Source organism: Colius striatus, chromosome 11, assembly GCF_028858725.1.
Source record: "Colius striatus isolate bColStr4 chromosome 11, bColStr4.1.hap1, whole genome shotgun sequence".
NCBI classification, from domain to species: Eukaryota; Metazoa; Chordata; class Aves; order Coliiformes; family Coliidae; genus Colius; species Colius striatus.
The window spans coordinates 16,207,849-16,233,624 of NC_084769.1; the positions used below are offsets into that span (position 1 = coordinate 16,207,849).

At 44.0% G+C, this 25,776-nt stretch overlaps 1 protein-coding gene across 8 annotated transcripts in view; it reads right to left on the minus strand.

Moving 5' to 3' along the window:
* Nucleotides 1–1,259: 1,259 nt before the first annotated feature.
* BIN1 (bridging integrator 1) overlaps nt 1,260–25,776 on the minus strand; it is a 97,725-nt gene continuing 73,208 nt past the window's right edge. For 3 of the 8 annotated variants that reach the window (XM_062004545.1, XM_062004550.1, XM_062004548.1), the window contains 8 exons: nt 22,889–23,039; nt 18,462–18,590; nt 15,583–15,690; nt 13,768–13,791; nt 10,501–10,593; nt 9,622–9,732; nt 8,155–8,256; nt 1,260–4,932 (listed from right to left, as the gene is read on the minus strand). In XM_062004545.1, the coding sequence (XP_061860529.1) occupies nt 4,825–4,932; nt 8,155–8,256; nt 9,622–9,732; nt 10,501–10,593; nt 13,768–13,791; nt 15,583–15,690; nt 18,462–18,590; nt 22,889–23,039 (826 nt within the window). In that variant the 3' untranslated portion in view covers nt 1,260–4,824. The remainder of the gene's footprint in view (nt 4,933–8,154; nt 8,257–9,621; nt 9,733–10,500; nt 10,594–13,767; nt 13,792–15,582; nt 15,691–18,461; nt 18,591–22,888; nt 23,040–25,776) is intronic. The other 5 variants (XM_062004547.1, XM_062004551.1, XM_062004549.1 and 2 more) reach the window with 3 other exon arrangements.

Sequence of the window (25,776 nt, forward strand, 5' to 3'; positions counted from 1 at the left end):
CAGTACCAGGTGTGATGGTACCTGTGTGCTGAGGATTACCTTCCCTTTGACAGCTCAGAGAAGAAAAGCTGTTGTTTGTTTTCCCTGTATCAGTAGTATCAAGGTGCACTGCACAGGATTTGCTGATGGACATGTATGTGCATCTTCTGGCTTTGCACTTTAGGTTGGTGGGAAGTGCCTTATACTAATGTCATCCTTTATGAGCATGAGAGAGGCTGGGAAGCCAGAAGAGCTGGAGAGTGGGATCAGATGCTGAAAGACACAAAGGCTACTGAAATCAGAGGCTATTGAGTTAGAAGTACTTAGGACTTGTCTGTGGAAGATGAGTAAGCTTGTCCTAGAAAGGGCTGAGACACATCTGCATCCTCCAGCAAGGAACCTGAACTGTTTTGGGAGTATGGACTGCACAGCATCCAAAATACCTACAATAGTGGCAGGGAGCCTTCAATCTGTCTGGCACTGAGCAAGAAACTCTGAACTCTGTGTCCTTTGCAGGAGAGAGATCTGTCACTTTATTGACCAATTGCATCTTTACCAGTCACATTTTGCTCTCAGCCCTAAATAAAGAGGTGGAGGCAGTCAGTGCAACAATCCAATATGAAAAAGATAAAATATCATCCCTCCATCCTCTCCCAGCATCTCCTTAGCCTTGGGCCTTTTTCCTTTAACAGGCTGTTGCAAAACTTAACTGAGCTGACATTCCAATTGCCCTCACACCTCCTCCAGGTCATAGGAAAGATGGATCCCTTTGACTTGGGGGTGTGCCTTGGCCATGATCTTTCAGTAGTCACATAGGAAAGGGTTCTGCAACTGTGAACAAAGCTTCAAGGGTTGTGGCAAACATATCACAAAGCAGGATTAGCTCTCAGCAGCTGGAATGAGGCGTGCACAACCCTTTTTACTGCATCACTTTCACCGCCAAGAAATGCAAAGGTGGTAAAAGCAGACAGTTGAGGAATGCCCATGGAAAGTAGCACAGACTATACAGGAGTCTCATCTGGAACAACATATTCATCTTCACCCTGGGACCTTTCCCTAATTCAACCTAATAAAACATATTACTGACACAGCTAAGATAGAGAAAGGAAGAAAAAGCAATGTCTTATTTCTTATCAGTTGGGCAAATGATAATTCCCACTGCACAATGGGATTAGCTTCAAATTGGAGTAGCATCATAAATCTATAGTCATAAATCTGTGAACAAACTGAGACCGACAGAACAAGAATGTCTTTCTAAGCCACGCTACAAAACCAGTCAATGGCATGGGATGAGAGATGCTTTTATTGTTCACTCAGTAAAACAATGACATGGAAGATTATTAGATGGGGAAACAGCAGATTTGCTGGGCCAGATGCCAAGTAATCCCTGAAATGTGTCCAGTGGAGCAGAACTGGGCAAAAGGCTTCTTTGGGTTCTCTTCAGTGGATAATGTATTCACCAAAAAATGCAGCTTAGGGTTAAGTGAAACCAGTCATTAGATTAAACAAAAAGTCAAAGGCAAAAACACTATTAACATTAAAACGTTTTCTTTCAGCATTTTCAAAACAAAGTTTCACATTTTTGCTTCAAAGGAACATTTTATAGCCCAAGTCACATCATGTATTCTAAAAAGTGAAAAAGCAACCCTACCAATGAATGCTTGGGTTTGGTTTGAAAGGATTTTTTTGTGTTTGTATGTTTCAACTTTTTCCTTTTTCATTGAGAAAAAAACCAACAAACAAATAAAAGTTGTCTCAGGTCACCTTTGCAACATTTTTCCCCAGATTTTTCAGTTCAGCCTGCAAACTGAAAAACCACTGTGGGCACAGCCTACTTGGGAGTTTACTGTCACTCTTTCTATTTGAATCAGTCCTGAGCCAAAGAAAATGGGAAGCTCATTTCACCAGGTAATACCAACCAGAATCAAGGTATTTAGCAGATGTAAAAATACTGAAAATGGGAGGAGTTGTGGCTGTTTACAATGGGCTGAACAGGACCCAGGAGATAAGATGTCCTGGCTCCAAAAAACACTGCCATCTACAAGCTTCCTGCTATGTCATCCTACTCTCAGATAAGGCATTTTATAAACTGTGGGCTGGGTCCTGCAATTTTAGAGTCTGATTGAGAAGTGCTGACACCACTTATTCATGAGCAAGGCAAGACCCATACCCTGCATGCTCTAAGCAAGGGGTTTGGGGGGTTGGGGGGAAGCAAATGGGTGAGAGGCAACATCCTCCCCCACTAGCAACATCTGAGCATCATTCACATGACCTGAAAACAACATCCCTTTTTTACAGAGTGCTACCACTTCTGCAGGGACAATACAGTACTGGATAGGTGCTCTGCAAGCTCAATAAAATGAAAAGGCCTTACAAGGATCTTTGTTGGGAGAGTCATCTGGTTCAAACACAGCAGAAGACAACAACAGCAAAAAAAACACAACCCCATAATAAATTAGGTATCAGCACAGCTTTCTAAATGCTTGACATGACAAAAAGTCACAGCTCTGGTACTTAGAATCTTGTCATTTCTGTTAAAAAAAAAATAACAACAAACCACAAAACAATAATCCACAGGTTTTGCATAAAAATAAACATTTTAAGCTGTCAGCATTATGTTAGTTGGATCAACCCACTTTTAATATATATATTTCTATGTTTATTTAAATGTATATTTATTCTATGAATATTCTTTAAAGGAGTAATGGGAGTCAGAAATGCATAAAAATAGGTATTTGGGGGAAAGAGTAGTAATAAAGCCAATCCTGGCAAAAAAGAAACAAAAAAAATAATCCAACAGGGCAGTATTCGAAAGCAACAGCTCACAACACTGTAATTTGGAGTCCAGTCCTTCTGTATTGTGAGCAGTTACTCCTAAATACCATTGGGGTTTGTAACAATGATGTAAAATATAAATTCCTTAATGTTTCCCTAAAAAAAAATAGGAAGAGAAGGGATTTGGGTATAAGGGACATATTCTGATGTCTGTTACACTGCTGTAAATAACTAGCAAAGATCATCTCCCAAGCTGGATGCAGGAGGAGCTCCAGCAATTCTTGCACTTATAAGAATATATTTTCCAATCAAAATCTGATCTGTCCCTCTGAACTAAAACTTAAAAAACAAACCAACCCCTTTTGCCCTACAATGCTTTCCCTATTGTCCTACAAATGATCAAAGAGATTGAAAAAGGTGGGATTTTCACTAGCATGTGTCAGCATTTTGTGCATCTTTGACAAAAGCCAGCTCCTAACGGTTAGGAAGGCTATTCCAGAGTAATCTTGTCCCTTTACAGCAGGAGGTATCCTCACTGTTAAAAATCCCTTCAAGGCAAAGAGATCACGATGGGGGGAGAAAAAAAGCAATACAAAAAATAATAGCCCAACCTGCTTGTCAGCTGCATCAGTATTCAAGTAAAGTTTAAAGTACCTTTGTGGGACTTCAGAGTCTTGGAGAGTCAGACCAGCTTATTTCAACAGGTGTAATATGCACTTTGAAACAGCCCTGTCATCTGCTTTTTTAAACTAAAAAAAAACAAAGCTCAAAACCAAACAGGAGAAAAGGAAAGGTCTCATCATTGGTATTAGACTGCAGAGTGTCTTGACACTGACACTTTTGATATTCTTGCCTGCCTTTCTAATGCATTAAAATATCATGAAGTCATGCAGCCACTTTAAATGAGTACTTCAAGAGTTCGGTTTTCATAGAGGTTAACTTGATAACCAGCACAGCACTGGAGAAAGCTGATCTAACAGTATTTCACTTACAGAACTCTTCAAAGGAAAATAAGAAACACAATTCCATGAATAACAACTCCAATTAAAAACACAGAAAGCAATTTGGCTTTTCTTAGATGTTCTTTCAGAGAAAAAAAAAAGAGTAATTTCTTCCCTTATGTCTTTCTTTAAAAAGCAAATTTTCTAACCAGACAGATTTTAGAGCTATCTTCCATCTACACGAATCTAAGCTTTTCTGAAATCACCTACAGGGTTCTGGGAGCAGAGGATTCCTTCTCCTAAATTTCACAGCCATCTGAATGGCACCCTCTTGTTTTGTCTTGTTCCTCTTCTTAAATTTGTCCATTTCCCCCTCCACAGGCCAACCTTACTGTGAGAATTTCGGTGTTTGCATTTGAAAGAACTCTGGACTGAGCACAGCTTCACACATTTCACCTTCTCCATGCCTTTTCCGTGTAGTTTCTCCTGTCTTTACTTGTACAAAAAAATCACAGCTTGTGTAACGTTGTTTTAAAGGAAGAAAATAAAATGCACACACACGCTCACACACGCACATACATTGTATTGGTGAACACTATACACTAAATATTTTTTTTCAACAGCATAACAGAAAGTTTGGCCTACTGTAGGTTGAACGTGTAGGGAAGGCTGAGTTTTTACGGTTGCCATGCAAGCCACCTTCAAGACAAAACAGATGAACCCACCCAAGAGCAAATGCAGCTTCTACTCTCAAGCCATTAGACAAATACTGCCTTTTCCAGGGATCAGACTGACAGCTCACCAATTCAGTCAATGCAGTATTTAGAGAAACACACCGAGTTGCTTCTGCATCAGTCCTCTGAATCCAAATACTGTTAAAACCAAAGGGGGAAGAGGGTATTTGACTCCTTATTATTATTAATACGTATATATTTTGATAACACTTTGAATTTCAATTTACTTCTGAAACCTTGCCCTTTGAGACGAACACACCCTTTCAAGTTGACTTTTTTTTCAAGCTTCTGTTCCTTTAAAATACTCTCTTCTTTTCATTTCGCCGCTCTTTTCCAATTATCTACCAGAAGTGTTGCTCTCTTCCAGCAGAGATAAGGCTGGTGGGCTCAGGCTTTCACTGCACCCGCTCTGTGAAATTCTCAGGGAAAACTCCTCGGCATTGGTCAAGTTCCTTACGCTGGATCCAGTCAGACTCCTTCACGCCCATCAGCCATCCTTCATCCTGGAGGAGAACACAGAGATCAGATGTTAAGGGATAGATGTGAGCAGGGATTTATTGTTCTTAGAGTGCAGGCCGAGGAGGTGTGAAGGCATTATCAAAGCCATGCTCATATTTGGCTTGGACACAATCCAGGAAGAAGATTGGGGAGAAGAAAAAAATGCTTTTGTTCCCTTCTAGAGAGGGAGAAAGCTACATCCCACCAGAGCCGGTACCAAACTCCTATCTGACTCAAGAGTGTCTAGAGACAATGAAATTGCAAACCATTAACAAGTGTAATAGAAACATCTCATCATTACACACAGTGAAGCAGTAGAAATTCTGCCAAAGAAACGCTGTAGAGCTACAGGATAGGAATCATTTATCTCACCTTTCACAATCTAAACATGAGGGGTCTAAGCATTCTCCATAATCATAAAAGAGATGGGCACCTCCACAGTGTAATTGTTCCCATTCATCGTGGGCACAGGAAAGGATGAATCATTCCCTGGAGGTGCTCATCCCCTGCTCCAGGTCAGGGCACCTGGATGATTAGCATTGTAGAGAGGTGGTACAGGCAAAATGAGTCTTGTTTGCTACGCTGAAATTCTGGGCTGTGAAAATAGCAAGCTGAAGAGCTCAACTCAGCTTGCCAACACCTAGCAGTCTGTTGTGCACCGTTACGTGGTGAGACTGGCAAAACTCCCAATTTAGGTCTTGAGGTCTCTCAGAAGGGTCCTCCCTAGCCACCAAATCTATACGTATATAAACAGAGATGAATTTTCACTGAGGCAAATGGGGTCCTGCCTGGTAGAACCTGCTCAGGAGGAGAACCAGACCTCCGACATTCTGCCTGCGGAGTGTCTAGGATTGACATTTCTACTCCATCCAACGGACATGGGAGATGAGATACCCAATAGCCTGTTCTGCATCCATTCCTCTGGGCAAAGCACACACCCAGCTCACTTAAGAGATATATGTTATCACATCCAACTGCATAACTTGCCAAGGCAGAAGTACTCAGGCCACCAGATGCTTTAAGCTGTGGGAAAACAGGGCATGTGTGCATATGGTTCACACAGTTGTTCTGACACTTCTGCTTTCCTGGAATTGTCAGGAATTACCTGGGTATTTACCCAAGGATAAGGAATGTCTCACTTGAAACATGTTCTTTAAAATAACTGCACAGTGCAGGAGAGATGTAGCCCTTACCGGGGTGATCTGTGGAGCATAGATTGCTTTCTGCTGCCATTGTGCCATTTCTGCCCTCTTGTCCTGTTTTCTGCACATTTCATGTGGCAGCAGCTCAGTGCAGCCATTGTATCTGAGATCCCCATTCCTCTCAGGCTGCACTGGGTGTTTGCAGGCTCCCTTAGCCCTTGCTGCTGCCTCAGATTTGAGCATTCAGTGGATGTCACGGCAACGGCATGAGATGGGAGCCCATCTGCAGCAGCCAGTTGCAGGGGCTGCAGAAGGACTGACATGCCATAAATCAGGAAGACAAACGACCAGGTGGAAGACGTTGTCTAGAAGGCAGCTTCCAGCTCACAGCACAGCAAGCAGGAAAGCTCAGTCATTTGCACATAGCATCAGTGCCACACAGCATGCATCACTCCCACTGCAGCCTGCTACAAAGGGTCTCCTCAGCTCTAAGGATTAGACATGAGGAGCCAGATTGGCCCTTGACAATTTTGAAGCATGTCATTTGAGGTCCCAGCTTAGAAGCATTGCTGCCCTCAACTCTTTCTTTTATCAAGAGAGATGAATCCAGGCCTAGATGATGTATCCACAGACCTAAGCTGCAAGATGGGGACACAGATCACAGTCTATTATCCTACACTTTCTCCACTCACGTGCACAGTTCATGCACATATTAACAGCCAACATTTTCTGTCTGGGTATGGTCAAGGTTAGGGAAATGAGTTGTAGTACGGAATACACTGTAGGAGGGTTAGAGTGCTTCAGGGTAGCTACAGCATCATGTTAGCAACACTCAGAGCTCACCCTCTGCAGCTTGGAGAGTCTTGAGTTCATGGCTGTTGCACCCACATCCAGCTAGAGTGCAAACATAGGGCATTGAAAAACTCTGCTCCACAAATGCCATCTCCTGCCACAGAAACTGGGGGAGTCACCACTCATTGCCCATTTAGAAAGCTTTCTGACAAAGAAATGCTCACAAAGGCTTGTGCAGGGCAGGTGCACTCAGTGAAGTCTTGTCTCCAGAAGGAATCGCTGTCTCTTCCCCATACTTCCCCCAGAGGAACTGCTGGCCCATTACAGCTCCCATTTCACAGGCAGCAGCAAGATCTGCCTCCATCATTCAGATAGCCAACAGCTGAGTCACAAAAAGGATCCACATCAGCTGTGATCAATGAATTACATCCCCTTCCCTTCACCCCTTGTGGAATCCAGATCTTGTCTGGGCTTTGCCCAAACCAAAAAGCTGGTGACTCCTGAATCAATCTGGAGAATTCCCTCTCTTTTCCAAACAAAAACCTGGAGATATGAGCATAAATTTTACAAAAATAGCACCTCCCTCAACCAAAGTAGTAAAACTGTCACAGACTTTATCAGCTGGAAGCCCTCAAACACAGCAAGTGAGGAGGATTTACTCAAGGCTTCTAGAAATAGCTTAAAGAAAAACATTGCCAAATAAATTCAAGATGGACAGTAAGACTGTTCTCTGGGGCCGGGCAACCTGCTCCAATCTTTGATTTTGCTGCCATCTCCTGACCAAATACTGTCTTTTGAAAACAGCCACTGCTATGCTGAAGTGCAAGACATCATCCATGGCAAGCTGCTTTCTCAGAGCTCCAGCATTTCTCAAAAGGGAAGAGAACATCATCATAAACTGTGGGTTGCTCCTGCCAATGCCTCAGTCCGCACTGAAGTGGTCACAGGGAACGTGCATCAAGTTTAGGAGCAACGAGGAGGCAAAATGTGAGCTCTGTTGAGCTCCCTGAACAGGGAAGCCATTGTATTGGCTCAGATGCCCTGGCCAGATATAGAAAGCCACAGCTACTTCACATGCTTTATGCAGGATGATGTCTCCACTTTACAGTAACAAGCAGAATCCTCCCCTCTGTTGCAGGAAGCCAATCTTGAGCTCAAGGACAACCACCTCTCCCAGCCACAAACTGATGACTCTGCATCCAGCCAGCTGACTGTTAGTGAGAGAAGAAGCAGCTCTGAAAATCCCCTTGACTCCTACCCAACCCATGCTCACACATTGTCTTCCCCACTCACCTGTTCCTCAGGGTTCTCAAATGGAATCACAAGCACCACGTCCCCAGCCTTCAGCTGCAGCTCATCACTGTCAGTGGCCGTGTAATCATGCATGGCCTGGACCTATGGGGAGGGGAGAGGAGAGCTTGGGTTAGGCCAGCCTTCTCTCACCCAGCTCTGTAACGGGTGACGAGGCTTTCCACTTCATTGATTCACTGGATGATTCCAGTTGGAAGGTACCTTTGGTGCCATCTGACCTGCTGCGAGAGGCAGGGCACACTTGGATCTCAAATGTCACACCTACAGAAATAAGCACTTCCCTTAACCTAACGGCTGCACAGTTGCTTATACAGCCTGCCACGCAGCTGGCCTTTGTTACAAAGACATTCAGCTTGTTATGCATCAGCACCTCCCCATCCTTCCTTAGGAGGGCTGAATTGCCCCGGTGTAGGCCTCAAAACATCATGTAGTAGGAAGCTCATATTCACTCAAATGGTGCCCTGTATTCTTCTTGCAGATGGATTGCAAAAAAAACAATATAAGATTACAGCCTCCCATTTCTGTCACAGCAAGCAGGGAAAGGTAGGGAAGAGTATCAGTTTGGATATTCAAGTGATTATATCCTGCCATGTTTTCTCTTTGCTCTTCAGCCTAATTGCGATCAATGTCTGCATTACAGCTTTTCTACAAACCACAGCTCTCTACTTCGAGCAATGCAGTCTATAATGCTGCCTGCAACCAGTCTAAATGTGACAAGACTCCTATTGTTCTTCAAGGGTTTGGTTTGTCATTCTCTTCCTTTTGGCAGAACTTCCAGAATCAAAAAAATATGAAGGTTGGACATGGCTAAAGCAGAAGAAACACATTCATACAGCAGGAGACTGTAATTTCTCATTTTCAGGGCATGTTGCATCTGTGCTGTCTTGCTACCATATTCCATCATGCATAATACATCTGTGGCCTATCCTCACCCAGAATCACTCCTTCCTCCACACCTTTGAAACAAGCTGTGAGTGATCTTTGCTTTATTCAGAACATCCACCAGATTTCCCTGTCTAATCATCTATTTTCCCCCGTTCATCCTGACTTTCTAATTTCCCCAGACACTAAGTCCTCTGATCCTACTGATCTTTCCAGCTCTTCTTCATTTGCCGCTTGCATCAAAGTTTCACCTTTCTGGTTTGGAGCACAACTTCTTATCTACTATCCAGAGTTTGTGACTGACACCACCACTGTCAGAAATAACAGCAGCAGAGAGAATTTGCTACACAGCACAGACAGACATTAAGACACCAGTGGTCTACACAGTCCTTTGAAGCATGTAGAGCTGCATGAAGCTGGGCTGCTGGAGAGTAGGGTGTATCTCTCCTTCAACTCCCTTTCTCCCTTTCAATGTAGCATAGCTCATGACCATACAGAGAAAAAGTAGTTAATTTGTTACAGAAACAAAATCATCAGGACCTCAGTGCCCCACCACAACACACTCACCTTGAACAGAAATCCTGGAGGCATGTCAGCTCTTTCAGACGAAGCACCTCCTTCCACAGTGCCATTGACAGTAGCAGGGAAAGTTTCCACAACAACAGCAGGCAGAGAGCTCTGGTAGGCAGCAGTGGCCACGGAAGGGAAAAAAAAACCAACATTGAGAAAAGAGAATCCAATCTAATTGCAGCTCCAAGTCCACACTGGAGGATCCACATCCCAGCCCTACCCACAGCTCCAGCAGCTTTTCCCAGCACAGCAGTCAGTGACAAAAACACCACAAAGGACAGCAGAGATAGCAGTGGTAAAACAGGAATGGTGACCACTGTCTTCCTTTGCTTAAGGCTGCAGAAAGGTAGAGAGGGTGCTTGGCATTTCCCACTCACTGCAGTCACGACACAGCTCTTGTAGGCCTTTCCTGGAACAGACAACTCGAACGTGACAGCCCACAGGAACCAAGCAGCCATGAGATGGGACCTACTCCATTCTCCTGAAAAGGTGGCAGTGTCAAGAACAAAAAGAGGAACACTGGATATTCAGGGGACATTGGCAGAGCTCAGAGCAGGTAAAGTAAATGGTGAGCAAGAAGGAATCCAGCAGACAACACAGGCTTAGCACAGCATAGGCTGTGGGCTGGCTTCACAACATGGGTGAAGGGACAGTTCTTTTTGTGGATCTTCCAGCAGAGCTTCTCCCTTGGCATTACACAGCTAAAATGCAACAACTAAGTCTGGTCTCTGAATAAGAGCATTGTAACTGCTGGGGTGGCAGGGGTGTGTTTTTCCAAGAGGTCACATATCTCTCTTCTCAGCACAGCCTCCTAGATCTGCTGTATGACAAAGGAATGTAATGGAGAAAATGGACTCTGTCCCTCGAGGTGCTTACCGATCCTGAATCAGCTTCAGTTTTAGATGCTTCAGCTCCAGCTGCTGCCTCTGATCCAGCTGCTTCAGCTCCTGCATGGGCTGCTTCTGCAGGCTGCAATACAAAAGCCATCCAGGTGGAGAGTTACACTGGTAACACCTACGTGTGTGTGCAGAGAAGTGCAGCTCAGCCTGCCCAAGTGCTCTACGCTGTTGAATGCTGCCATCTTCTGACAAATAGGTGAGGAACCTCAGGGTCCCGACACTCAATCTCCCTCTTTCTCTGCAACCCAGTGAAACCAGAGTAAAGCCTGCATGCCCTCACTTACGCCAAGCAGCCGGCAATACTCCAGAAGAGATCAATGAAACACCAGAGGTCCTGTGTGCCTCCTTTTCACAATCTAAATCACAGACCTACTTTACATATGTACAGTATCTATCATTACATACACATTGCCTGCTTGTATGTGAATACAAGCCTGCTTACATACCAAGGGACAAGGATCTCTCAATAAGCTACTTCCAAAGATCAACAGTCAAGGAATACTGAAGCCTTTGCAAACCCCCAGACACAGAGGAGCATGGCAATAATGTGTGGAACTTAGCACTGAATCAAACTGAACTAAAAACTGTGCTAGCTTCCACCCAATTTAATTTTGGATAGGCTGCAATGAGTTAAAAATTGGGATTCTGCTGTGAATACTACTAAGAATTTTCTATGAATATTCTACATGGCACATGCAGACATTTGTGATGGTGGAGAGGGGAGTTTCTCATGCACAAAAGCTGTCATCACCAGAGAGAAACCAGCATCACCTGTGAATCACCAGCTGGTAGTGAGTGTTCTAGGAAGCCTGGGGACACAGGTTTCTGTGCACAACAAGAGACTGAACATACACTTCTAGTACACTTCCAGCAGTTCAATTTTTAATTGTCCCTTGCCTGAAGTCAGGCTAACTCTGTTTTAACACAAAATTAAAGACATTTATTCGCTTCTTCCAGAAACTGCAGCAATGCTATAGATCAGCTTCTTGGGAGACTGGCCAGGCAGCACCTGGGAGGATAGTCCCAACCCTACAAAAGCCCAGAGTGAAGCAATGACCACAGGAACCCTTACCTCTACACCCAACTGGCTACTAGCCATGCACTGGCACAACACTCAAAGTAGTTTTCTAATAACAGCAGCAATAACAAAGAAACAAATCCTTGATTTAACAAAAAGCCATTACTTTGCTTTCAGCTGCCCCAGTGGTGCCATTTAGCATGTGCTTTCCTCTCACTTCTTTTCTCATGTCTGCCCTCACCATGTTTACAGGCCTATATTGCCTGCAGAAGATTCCCACACCAGCTTTGGTAGGGTTAAGGTACCTACAAAATTCTACAAAGCCTTCTCCTGTTTAATTAGATTCACTCCCAGGTTGCTTTCTGTTTGGATTCAGTAAAACAAGAACTGGGAGAAAAGCCAGCCCAACTCTATCTGGCCACACATAGTTTTTATGTGGACAAGTGAAAAGCAGATCAAGGTAAGTTCCTGTTTTAAAAAGCAGCTAATTTGCAGAACCATTATTTAATAACCAGAGAAACTAAATTTAAATTAGTCTTCTGGATTTCAAAGGGCATTTTCATATCAGATACTTATTTTTTCTATTTTATGTACCTGTGAGCACCCCAAGGCCTATAAAAGCATTTACAGTCACAGCAAGATACTACAGGGAGAAGGGGTTTGAAAACTTTGCTTATTCCATGATCAGCATCAAACACACCAAATCCAAGTTCCCTAGTCTGCAGAACTAAGCAAGTTCTGCTGCATCCAAGTTTCTACGCAGTTGTTAACTTCACAGAATATGGGACTATGTAAGTCTGCAAGAAGTCTCCTAAATGGCTAAGAACGAGATTAGAGTAAAAACACTGCAGAGGACTTGATGAGCAAGAGGCAGATTCCCCAGTTCTTTAACCATGTATGATATGGCAAAGTGAGAAGTGGCACGGTGAGAACATCTTGTCTAGTAGCATTCCCCAGTTGATTAAGTTGTCCTTTGGATGAAATCAGTTTCCAGGACAGAAGAAGTGGCCAAAGACATTTTCACACCCCAGACTGTACGCACAGCTCAATTAGATCCAGTTATACCTCCTCCCTTTCCAGTCACTTGAAAGCCACGAGATCTTTCCTTGCCAAAACAGATTTATTTTCTTTCTTACTAAGACAGGCTGACAATGCACACACAGGTGAATGACAGACGCTAAACACTGAAGGCTGATAAAACACACACGGGAGACATCTTCCTCAACACGACCCAAGCTCATGTGAAGGAGAGCACTGGCTACAGTGAGTCTTTAGGCCAGGCTCTCAAAAAAGACTAAGTCATGTTCTCCCAGGTACTCACTCTAGGTGAGGGTCTGGTCCTTGAGAATGGACAGGTTGGCAGTACTGATTCCTCAGCATAAGCCAAGGACATGTGCTTGCATCTACATCATAGGATATAGCCAGCTATAGGAGAGGGCTTGAGAACCCAGACCAAGCATTTTCTGCCCATGCTGCTGGCTGTTTGTCATGGAGGGCTCAAAAGTAATTGCACTTGAAATATCTCCCAATGGGTTAATCTGCAGCAATTTGAGACCTTTCCAGGCCCTATATATCTAGAGGGCATAAATGAGGGTCTGGATTTGATTCAGATGCAGTGTAGGGTCTCCCTTGTCAGCAAGCTCCAAAGCTGCAGCTGAGATGTGCCAGGTAGGCCTTGGGCCTGCACTTCATTTTCTGTGTGGACACAGGCTGAGTGATTTCACATCAGCCTTTTTGGAACCAATGGCCAACAAATAGCAAACACCACAGATAATTGAAAACATGTATGTATATCCAATGGTAAAGGACATAAGGAGAGGCAGCTGAGACATTTATGCATTGCAGACAAGACAAACAGGATGTACAGAGTTTAGGAAACATCAGCCAGTGGAGGGTGAGGATGATGTCATAGTGAGATTAAGTTTGAGGAGAATGTTACAGCATCATGACAAAGCAAGGAAAAATATGTTAGCCGGGAAAGGCAATGGGGTTGTGCAATGGTGGAGACATAAGTTTCAGAATGCCAGGCCTGATTTGCAAACATCTGGCTGCCTGTGGAACTCCACAGAAGGGGAAAAAGTAGAATCAGCAGCATATGGAGCAATTTTGGTTTGGGATGTGCAGAAAAGAAAAGCAACAACGGAAAAGAGACAGGTATGCACACAGAGATGGCACTGGCATATGAACAGTACATAATGAGAGATGAAAGCCATATGAAGTTCTTACCTCCCATAAATCCCAAGGTAAAGACTAAGCATGTCAAAGAGCAACAAAATAAAACATGTTTATACATGATTACTTCAGCGAGTACAAACATTACAGACACTGATCAGACTGAAGCAGACACACACATTCAACAGCATTTACCTTTACATGTTGTAAAAATATTTGTTTAGTGCTAGAATTTATACACCCCTCCCCACTGCATATTCAAATGTAAATACCAGGGCATTTGAGTAAGGAGTTCTTCTACTTGTAGTATGAAGAGAGATTAGCCAAGCTCCATACAGTTATCAGTGGCAGACCACATAGCTAGAAAACAAATCTCATGAGATCATGGTCCATCAGGGTTAAATATGCTCCCATATATCCACACCCAATGGAGATATTATGATTTCAGAACTACTAATCCAAATACACAATTGGTGTATTTGGATTAGTAGTGAAGATATCTTAGCCTCTTTGCCACAGTGCTCATCCTATATAAAATCAACTTCACTGCTATGGAAACTAGGTGAATTTCTCTCACTTTTGTACTGTGGCTACCATTAGAGGGTATTGATTTCAGACTCTCTCAATGACTTTCTGTAGCTACTAATAAATATGTTAGCACATCAAAGATGCTATTGCTGAGCAGTTTTGAAAAACACACTCAGTGTAATATTTATTGCTTGCTGGAAGGGTAACAGATAATTCCATTTTAAGTCAAATTCCATGTTAAGTTCCTCATACCCTACACCAGTATAAGCAGTTATCCAAGTCAGAACTGGTGATTCAGGAGAAAAAAAAAATACTGGTAAATATTTTTTTCCAAAAGTTTATCCTGGCATGCAGCTTGTTCTGTCAGCAGATCACACACAAAATGCCAATCTGCCCGCTTACAAGTTCTAGAAATATGAGTGTGTGTCAAGCTATGACAATAACTAGTATCTTGCTGAGACAGTATTTTAATTGAGAAGAATCAAATGCATCAAGTTTGATCTCTCTAATGAGAGGTCTATTCATTACAAAAATCTGTATCATATAGCCCTACCTGACATGTCAATACTGGAGAAATATTGAAAACATCCCAATTATGTTTATTACAAATTTTAATGGTAACCATGGGCAAAAAATAACCTTTTGTACGTATGAAATGGAAAGTATCGGTGGGGACAACAGCCATATTCAGGATGCATTTCAACGCCTTCAGTCATTTAGACATAAAATGAAGCACAGTCCACCTGCCTCTGCCAGCAGACAGGACAAGGTACAGGCCAGACCAGAATTAGGCACCTTCTGTCTTTCTGATACTGCACTGCACAGCACTATGCTCAGGGAGGAAACTTCTTAGGTATGAGCAGAGGCTATGTTCCACCCAGATAAAGAAAAGCTTCACGTCACTTGAATATCCATCTATGGCTTTATTCACCTTAAGTAATGGCAGATTATCAGGGTGTCTATTCACTCAAAATCCCTTTAAGAGCAATTTATAGCAGGAGCACAGAACTGAGGCTCATTTCCCATACACAGAATAACAGTTTAAATCCATATAGCATACAGAGGATGCTAATCTAGGGAGGGACATACATTAAGTTGTCAATCAGAGCAAAGCACAAGCATCCCACAGACACCTAGTGCCAGACTGTGGCCAAGATAATAGCCACCTGATTCTCACTGGACTTACAGAGAAGACCAAGGTATCCATCTGCAAGGTACAGGTCTGGGCATGAAGCCCAGCCACCCACAGCTCAGGTCCATGTTATTCACATGAGTGCAGTTCACACCACACTTGGCAATAAGTCAGTTATGAAGGGAGAAGGAATGGTGATATGAACCAACCTGGGAGGCAGGTGTGGGGGTCTTCCCCACAGTGGCATCTGGTTTAATGGGATCAAAATCCAGATCCAACAGGCTGGCTCCCTCCTGGAAGGGCCCAGGGGCATCAAACTTGGCAGCAGTGAGGAAGAAAAGCAGTACGAGCATTAGAGACACACACACACACAGAGTAGAGGGAGGGTATGCCATATCTAGGAGCTGAGGCTGCAAGCACTGAAGACATGGTGGCAATGCAAACACCTGATGTGACTCCCAGCTGCTTGGTGCCCATCATCACAGTCAGTTCACATGGCTGCCACTGGAACCCGAAACAGCCCTCTCCACAGGACTCATTTATCTTCCCACCTGGCCAAACAAGCTGACATATCGCAAGCACCTCACCTGCCACGGTTAAAAGGAGCACTGCCACTGATGACTCAGAAGGGCTTCTCTTCTGTGTGTATCTCTTCCACATAGCTCATCCAGCTGCTTTTGTACTGAAAGCCCATGACACACTCCCTCAGCCACATACAGAAGAGCTGCTATCCATACAACTTGCCCCAGGAACAAGGACCAAGGCAGAGACTTCAGACCTAACTCCTAAAGCTCTTAATTCCCTCCATCCTTCTGAGATAGAAACAAAGAATATGGCAGCTCACCCTAGCTAAGGGATTTGGATCACTCCCTAGATACATGCACATAACAAATCTTCTAACAAAGCCTAAGTTTGAAGAGAATGGCTAAGCTTCCCAAAGTCAACAGAATAAGTCCCTCTGACTGATTAATACTCCATTGAAAGACAATGACGGCACATTCACTGATTACTGTTAATAAAATGGTCACTACAAAGGACATTGTCATTAGTGTTCAGAAACAATCACTTTTGGGTTTTAGATTTAACCTAACCAATACAAGACACTTGTACTCAGCTTCAGAGGAAGCTGGTCTCTCCAGGAAGTGCCAGGATTTGCCCCTGTTCCCACTGACTTCCCAGCTCACTGGTCCTATTGCTTCAGCTACTTTTCCAACAACATACAAAGTGTGGCAAGTTGGTCTCCTCAGTTACATTGCAGCTCTGTAATGGAAAAATTCCTGGAAAGCAGCAAGAGACACAATTTAAGAGAAAGTCCTCTGACTACAATCCACATCACCATCATTTTCACTTCTAGTTTCCCCTTATTCCAATCCCTTACAGGTTTTTCTCCTCCTATGAACATTTTTTTCTGAAATCCACAGGTATGAAGACAAGGAACCAAGCTCTTCCATCTCACAATAGTAAACCTTGACCGGTATGCAGAAAGCCAACTGAAGTTCTAGTACACTCCTCCAACACATCCAGACATCACATCAGAGAGGCTCCAATCCCAAGCTTTAGTTTTGTTTGATAGTGAGACATCAAAGGCTCCAGTCATGAACCAATTTTACCTGCCATTCAGAACTTAGATGCAAGGGCTAGCACCTCCTGTCTTTACCCCGAACTCCCACAAGACATCTCATTGGAGCTAAGACATCTGACAGGAATGGCTCTGGGCAACACACTGAATGCTAGTGGCTGTTGCGTGGTTCAGTGAAGATTGTTTTGGCAACCAGAGTCCTCCCTTAGAACTCCTATCTGATTGATAGTCACAGCAGATCCCACCCTGGGTCAGTGCACTGAGCAGGTGCAGAAGAATATGTCTGACTAAGGGCTGTCATCCACACAAAAATACATGATACAAATCACGGGGCAGAGCTGTCCATTTTCAGAAAGGAGAATGAAACACAGAAAATGATCGTTGCTCAGCTGCCTGTGGTCCCCACCTTCCAATACTGATGTCAAATCACCTCTCTGCTCTGCAAGCTTTACCTATTGCAATTCAAAATCTGACATGGACTACCTTTCCTCCCCACTCCACATCTGCTCCCCAGCATCTGGGTGGAAGGTGGCAGACCAGAGGCAATGGAGCAGCGTGACGCAAAGAGTAGTTAGGGAATGAGTCACAGGTGAGCACTGATAAAGACATTACTTGAGCTTTAACAAGCATTTAAGAAAAAAAAAATATATATAGATGTAGATATATTTTTACAAGTAGATGCAGGTGTCTCATGATAACAGCCAGAAATCTGGTCAGGCTCCTGTATACATAAGGACTGCCATTCTACTAGATCCAACACACAACTCCCTAACCTGGGCATTCTCTCCTGCAGTGATGTCAATTGAAAGGAAAGTGAAGAGAAAAATAGATATTTTGAAAACATTTTTGCTTTTGGGGCTTTAAAAAGAGACAAATGACAAGAAAGAAATATTCTGATGGGAACCGTTGCCTGGTGAAGAGTGTCAGCAGTCCTGAATTCACAGTAGTCCTGCCCATCTGAACTGGAGGTACCTGTTCTCTGCAAGGAGAACTTCATGAAATTCCTGTTGGCCTTTCCCACGCAGGTGTGGGCTTTAAACCACAAAGTCCATGTGTGAGGATACACAAAGCACAGAATTGCCTTCTCCCAGAACTGGCACAGATGCCAGGGTCAGCACTTGAGAATGTACAGGAGCAGAAGTCACATGCTTTATCCACAGGCAGGATGAGTGGGTCTGGAGAGAGCATATCATGGGATTTGATATCCATGTGCACTGCTGCTGAACAAATGCAGGTATTACTTTCTGTCATCTTCATCAGTTGCATTTCTCCCGTTTCTTCTACGAATGAAAGCTCTCAAGGGGCAACATGTTAGTCAGAGCTGCCTTCTAGCCACTCTTCCATCTAAGTTAGCCTGCTGTCTAACCCTTTGCCTTCTGAGGGTCAATGCTGAGCTTCCCTTCCTCCTTTACCTGACCAAATTTCACGGCTTGACACCTCCAAAGAGAAGAAAGGTCAAAAGGAAAAGTTCAGAGGCAGACAAATATCAGGCAGGGCATAGCAGCTAACCTGGGAAGGGGTTGTCACACTTATCTCGGGGACAAAATTGTCATCAAACAGACTGATGATGTTCTCCTGCTTGATCTCCTTGGAAGGGGTGACTTTTGGAGGCGGAGGCACCGGAGGCCCTTTCCTCAACTGCATGCAAGTGAGCACACAGCCACAGCACAGACGGCGACACCCAAAAAAATCAGAGACAGGAACCAGGTTAGCAACAAAAACTGAAGGTAGGGGAAATCACAACCACGGGCACAGAGCAGGCTCCAATCAACTCCATCTGAAGAGAGAGGGAAGGAGGGTGAAGGGCTGAATTTAAACAAAACACAAAAAACAACCACACGCGTCCAGAGAAGGTTTGGCATCATTAGTTACACTTCAGCCGTGGGCAAGTTTCCCTCTGCAGAGGAGAAGCGTAACACAATTAATATGCATTGACAGGACATGCATACATAATTAAAGCATGTGCAACCTTCAAAAGAACCACTTTTGGGAAGGGGAAGGGAGCAGATCAGGTACTGAAAACACGATTCAATAGACAAGGCCAGCAGTGCCTCCCTTTGCCATACTTACCACACTTAAAGGAATAAGAGATCAGACTGCATTTGTCCTGTTATGGGCAGGTGACCACAAGGACAGACTCTGATCTCCCCAGTACTTGTTCCCTGGTGCACTGGTAATCAGTGTGCCCTGTTGAAGGAGCTCTTGAGCTCTTGATAGCATCTTACCACTTCTCAGCTTTACACAGGAACAATTCTAGCTCCTGAGAAGCTATGACTGCTGTAGGTCCAATTCTGCTCTCAGTTTCACCAATGAAGCAGTGACACTAATGAAGCAGTGTTTCCCAAATGGAGATCTAAGAAAACACATAACCGTGTGGCTCCAATCCCTCCTAATACTCACCATCACGCTAAAAGACTCAGTCTGACACTCACTGCATCCCAAACATCGTGGGAAGCTGTTGTAGGCCCTCCATTGATCTTTCCTGTACCCAAGAACAATGATCATTTACAGATCAAATCAGGAGCTGCTACTGTGTTGGAACAAAGCAACCACAGAAATTCCCAGCACCACAGCAATGCTCAGCAATGACAATGATTTCCATTTACAGTGATGTTTTACAGGTACTTTATCTTTTCATCATACCTAGGATCACAAAGCAACAAGACTCAGAGACCTGACAATGAGGACTCAGTTCATCAGTGTCAGGCCCAGATGTGAAACACAGCAATCTTCAACTCTTAGTTCTGTGTTCACACTCCTCTACCAGATCTACTCCTCTAAGGTCTACAGGGCATTTATTCAGATTAAGAATATGCCCAGTTTTCTAATGGGTCAACCTACTTCAGAGAGTGTGAGTATGCACATTCTCCACTGAATAGTTGGCATGGGGAAATAAAGAAAGTAGTGTGTTCACTTCCAACTTCTCACTGTTTGCAGAGGGTGGTGTCTATATTCTATGAAAACAATTCCTTCCTGAAAAAACCCTGCTTGTCAGTTGCAAGAAGAGACTAGAAATTTCAAGGAAAAGTTGTTCTCAGAATAGAGGTACCAACCACAGAAATGGGAGGGTCCAACTCCAAACTCAAAAGTCAAAAACATTATGCTATTTTTTTTCCTAAAGTAGTCAGTCTCCTTCCTGCCAATGCATTAGTGCCTTGGAAATCACCACTTCCACAGTGTCCAGCACTACCTCCAGCAGCAGAATCACAGAACAGCAGCCCAACCCCCTGCTAAAGCAGGTTCCCTCGGATCAGGTCGCACAGGAACACGCCCAGGTGGGTTTGGAAACCTTCTGAGAAGTAGATTCCACACCCTCCCTGGGCAGCCTGTGCCAGGGCTCCCTCACCTGAACAGGAAACAAGTTTCTCCTCATGTTCAAGTGGAACTTCCAGTGTCCAAAACAGACTGGCCTCATTCTCTTGACATCCACCCTTTAGACATTTTTTAAGTGTTGATAAAGACTCCCCTCAATCTCCTTCAGGATAAACAGCCCCAGACCTCCTAGCCTTCCCTCCTAAGAGGGATGTTCCAGTCCCCCAATAACCTAATCCAGCAGTCTAAAACCATATTTCAAAGACAACATGACTGCATGTCGATGCTGGGTTATACCTGGAAATTCATCAAGTGCAAACAACTTTACTGCTCAGAATAAAACAAATCCTCTAAAATTTTTCTGCTGATGTTGATCCCACAGAGCTTCACCTAAATTCAACAGTATTCTGATTTCAAAAGTGACATTACAGTGTTTCAGTGGTGTAACTGAGAGCAAATGCCCGACCTTTGAAATTTCACAGACCCCTGAATTCCTGTGTCATCATCAAGTCAGTCAGTGCGGAGACCTGACAGCAGTTGCTTTTTCCAAAAGACAGAAATAAGCTAGTTTGGAGAATTAAAGCACAGTAAAGGAGATGCTTTTTTCTTGCATAAGGAACAGTTCAAAACTCAGTATTTATTTGGTCTCTCCTGTTTTGCTGTCTTTCTCTCCACAGTATTTTTACTTATGGCTTGCATTTGTACTTCAGAAAGGTAGAAGCCAGAGGTCCAAGAGGATGAGGCCCTTACCCTCCCTAAGAAGTCCTCAGAAAAAAACACTTACCCATAGGTCAAAAGTAACAACACCTGGGAAAATTTCAGTCTTAAAAGTCAAGCACTGTTGGCTCTGTGTTTTGCAGCTGGCTGGCACACTGACACACATTGGTTTCTAGACTTTATCCATACAGATATAGGGCTTGGCTCCAAATGTGAAAGCCCTGTCATTGTCCTCCTTCCTTCTGGAGCCAGCTCCATCTGTTAGCACCAAGCACAAATACAGAGTGGACCTCTTGTTTTTCGCTGTAGTGAGGCTGAATAAATATATAGGGAAAGAGCTGCCAGGCGATGGCAGCATTTGCTGCAAACGCCATCTCAGCCTTGCCTGTGGCCCATCTGAGGTTTCAGCCTGGGCTGTACTGGAACATTCTGCTTGCTCAACATGGGGTGCCTCCAGCCCCATTCCTGTGGGCAGGAAGGCAGCAAGTGAATGAGAAAGCACTTGCAGGCTGGCAAAAATAGGGCTTATGTGTACTATTTAAAGGAAAGATAAGAAGCCAAACTCAGCAAGAGAAGTCCGCAGGCACGGTGAGTGCAGTGCACAGCTCAATAAGTCTGTCCGATTTCTTGTTCCATATTTAAATCAAGTCACTGCAATCTCTGAAAAAATGGGGAGGCAATTTTGGATGCACTATCTCCTCTTCTCCCCATACATACCCTGGGTACAGGACCTAGCCAGGGTAGTGGGGTGACAAAGCCACTCTAGGCTGTGCAATGCTGAGCAGCGCAGAGACTCTGGAGAAATCCTCGCAAGACACTGCCAGGCATCCACATATCTCACAGGGCTTGAAGACCCTTTTGCCAATGTACAGACAACCCCTTTTTGTCCCTAGATAACAATCAAAATAAAAAATGTGGTGGAGGGAAAAATATTGTGAGAGGCTATTCAAAAACAGGAGACAATCAAACCACAGGCCTGGATTTGGATAATAGCAAGGAAGTTCTGGATTGCACTCATCTCTTTTCTTGAAGCAATAGGTTTTCTGTTACCAGTTGGCCAGAATCCCTCTCAGTTTTAATTCTTCTTGGAAAACTACTCCCTAGTGTCCCACTTACTGAAATGCAAGGATTGGCACCAGACATAAATTTGGCCTAGTTACTTCTAGGCTGTTCCCTCATGAAGCAACAGAGGGATGGGAAGAGGAAGTAAATGTTTTATTTTCCCTAAATCCCAAAGTAAAACATATAATATGATATGCTGAGTAGCAGAAGCTACATCTGCTGTTTCAAACATGTTGCTGGGTATCTCCTGTGTAAGGACTAACAAAGAGCACATGGAAGGTACCAGACTCCATATAACAGACAGTCTTCTTCCTGGTATCTATATTCATAGGCTATAAAGAAATTAACACCTTTATTTTTGGTGTAATATTCATCTTGAGATTAAATTAAAACATCATGCAAAGTACAGATGTTTTCCTACTTATCAATATTAAACTTTTTTTCTTTGAACCTTCCTCAGTTAAGGAAGTTCTTGACAAGAAAGTGGGTGACTGAATTTCACAGATTAAAAAGAACTAACTTCTTTGCTTAGCTGCAACTCCATCCTCTCTAGATCTTCTTAGCCATCCTACCAGACAGCAAACACATTACTGGCTTTCCCCCTGTAAAGGCATTCAGGGACAGCTTAGTTCTTCCCTACATGATGTAGGCATGACCAATGAGCAACTTGCATTCTCAGGAACCTCTCAGAAAACAGTGAAGGAGAACAACAGTCATGTCATATTCTCTGTGCTTTGTAGCAGGAAAAGGCCCAAAAAAGCAACTGATGGATGTCATTGACTCACAGAGCTTTTACCAAAAGCGGTTATACTGTAGAGACATGGCCAATGTCATGGGGACACTACCTGAGATGGTGATTTTGGGATGCTTGCCCCAGGCGCTTCCAAAGTGGATGGTTCCAGCTCATGGTTGACAGTCTTGTTCTCAGGGCTGGTGATGGGAGATCCATCTGGTGGAGGCGAGGGGCTTTTATTTGCTTTCGCTGGGGTGCTGTCACTGAAGGACGTGGAGAGAGAAAGGGAGAGAGAGGGAAAGAGAAAGAGAGAGAAGTATGAGCCAGGCCTACGAGGAGTTGTGCTTACCAGCACAACTCAGTGGCCTCCATTAGCTCTTTGCTTCACTGCTCTGACACTTGATGAAGACATTTGAAGCCTCCACAGGCTTCTAAGAATCATCTTTGCTCAGTCACTTGCAGTCCAACACACTGCAGCAGCACTACTGTACACTAGCCTACTCACTGAATTCCTACTGCATGGATATACTTTGCCTCAGATACAGGAAAACAAAACCCAATCAGGCATCCTTATTTCTTCTGGAGTCTAACCTAAGTGCCTGATACTAACTCATAGTCTTTTTAATACTGGAGAAGTAGATGGGGGAAGGAGTTCTGTGCAGTTCATTTAGTTTTACATTCCACAGGTAAGAATTTTTCTCCACGGTGGTGTACTGACATCTGCAGGGGTTAAGACTAAGCGGTTCCCAACACCTGAACTAAGGCTCTAATCATAGAATATAATATTCCTCCATATGGCAGAAACCAGCTACACTGGAAGAGGGGCAAGGTAGAAAAAAGTTTCACATATCATTCCAGACAGCAAAGAAACAGCAAGACTCTGGCTAGTAACAAATATTTTTCTGTTATGAAAAGTCTCCCCAGACTTGTTTACAATGATGAACCCCTCCTGTTCTTGCCTTTCCAGTTGGTCCTTAGGCCAGGACTGTTTCTGACACACAGTCAAGAGGAATTTTTCAAGGAACTGAGATGCAAGGAGCATATGACAATGGCATTTGTTGGTTCATAACTTGGACAGCTTTTTCAAAGGAATGGCAAGAGGCACACGCCTTTCCCTAAGGGCACACCCTGGCCAAGTGTCAAGTCTGTGCTTCCAAGTCACAATCATGACAGATTTAGCAAAAAGTTGGTTACCAGAGAATTTCAATGGGGATAAAGGTAAAACTATTTTCCCAGCCTAGTTCTGAGGAACAGCTGAATCATCTTGGCTGAAAATTCAGTTCTCAAAAAAATTACTAATCAATTTACCTCAAGTCATGCAGAAGCACAGATATTGGTAGGGGACATTCAGCAGAAGTGGTTACAGTTTCGCAAAACTATGCACAGCTGAAAACAGAATATTACAGAATAGTGCAAAAGGGCTGCACAATCTCATCTATGGGGTGTGACATTGGCCTCTGCTTTTAAAGTTACAGTTCTTGCAAAGTTAAAGGCCTTGGGAGAGCCTGAAAGGAACAGATCTTTTCCTACAACTTGAGACAATGTATCCTGGCATAGAGACAGAACTAGAGCAATGCAGACCTGATTCTGCAAGGCCAAGCAGTTGATAATTTATTTCCTCTGTCCCAAGAGAACCCAGAGCTCCAGGCACGTTCATCCACTCACACTTGGATGCCCGAGGTGTGGAGGTCATTGGCTAACATGCATGACGGCCTCATTCCTAAACACTCATGAGTAGGGGGACAGCAAGAGGAGGGAGGGACAGCAAGGCATTTCAACAAACCTCCCCTTTCAAGCAAGCATCTCCCCCTGCTCAGCATTCCAGCTTTCAAGCTTCCCAATCCCACTCACTTTGCCCTCATCCATTCCCCCCCTTGCCCCCCATATCCACATCCCACACGCACATTTCCCCACCAAGCACTTGTTCTCAGGTCCGCATGCAGCTCAGATGTTTCTGACAACACTGATGCCAGCAGCACACCAACATGAGGCAACAAACCCAAGGACATTCTCTGTCAGCAGCTCTCAACCAGGAGCACACACGTCAAGAGAACAAAGAAGAAAGGAAGATGAAAAAGGGAACAAGAGGAAGTAAGAACATGTATGCAAGCCTGATTGGATATGCCTACAGTGTCCTTCCTCAGAGATCCCCAGAAATCACTTCAAAACAGTGAGTTGTGTGAAGGATTCTCCAAAATTGACAGTGTTGTGCTACAGAGTGAAAGAAGTTATATCTGGAGGATGAGGGTAAGGAATTCCTGCTCTAAACAGGAGTCACCAGGGAACAACAGAAAATGACAGGAAATGTCCTCTGATGCTAGAGTTGGAGGATTAAAAAAAAGTATTATGTTACCTCCCCTAGAGTTAAAAGCACTTTGGAGAAGATGGGGAACAAGTGATCTACATACAGCTAGACTGCCAGGACTCTTCAGATGCTGAGACTACACTGGGAATAGCTGATCTACTGGCTACCAGCTAGCCTACCAACACAAGGGTAGACTTTTTCTTCTAGGGATCTGAAAAGGCCGTAATTCCCAGTAAGAAAGGACTTCAGCTTTTTTTTCTGAAGGCCATGGAACAGCTTTTTAATGCCTTGTTTCTGGGTCCTGGCACTGACATAATCTGGAGATATATTGGTAAAAGGCTTCCCTACAAGAGGCATCCCAGTTTCTTCCCCTGATCCTACAAGGGATGAGAGGGCCTCATACTAAAGCCCTCATTAAGTCACTACTATTTACAGCTTGTTTGATGTGTTGGCTGATCCCCCTAGGAAAATGCCAGTGCTAATTTTGGGTGAGCCTTTTCTAGCCCCCTGAGTAACACCTTCATTCCTGCACTTGTTGCTTTGCACGCATTCAGCTCAGCCAGTGCAACCAGCGTCAAGTGAGCTTGTTACCAGAATCCTCTGTCCTTCACGGGTGCCTGTGGAGCACACACTACCCACACAAAGCAAAGCCCTGTATGCAATCTGACTGTTTGCTCCAGGTCACACAGGAAAAA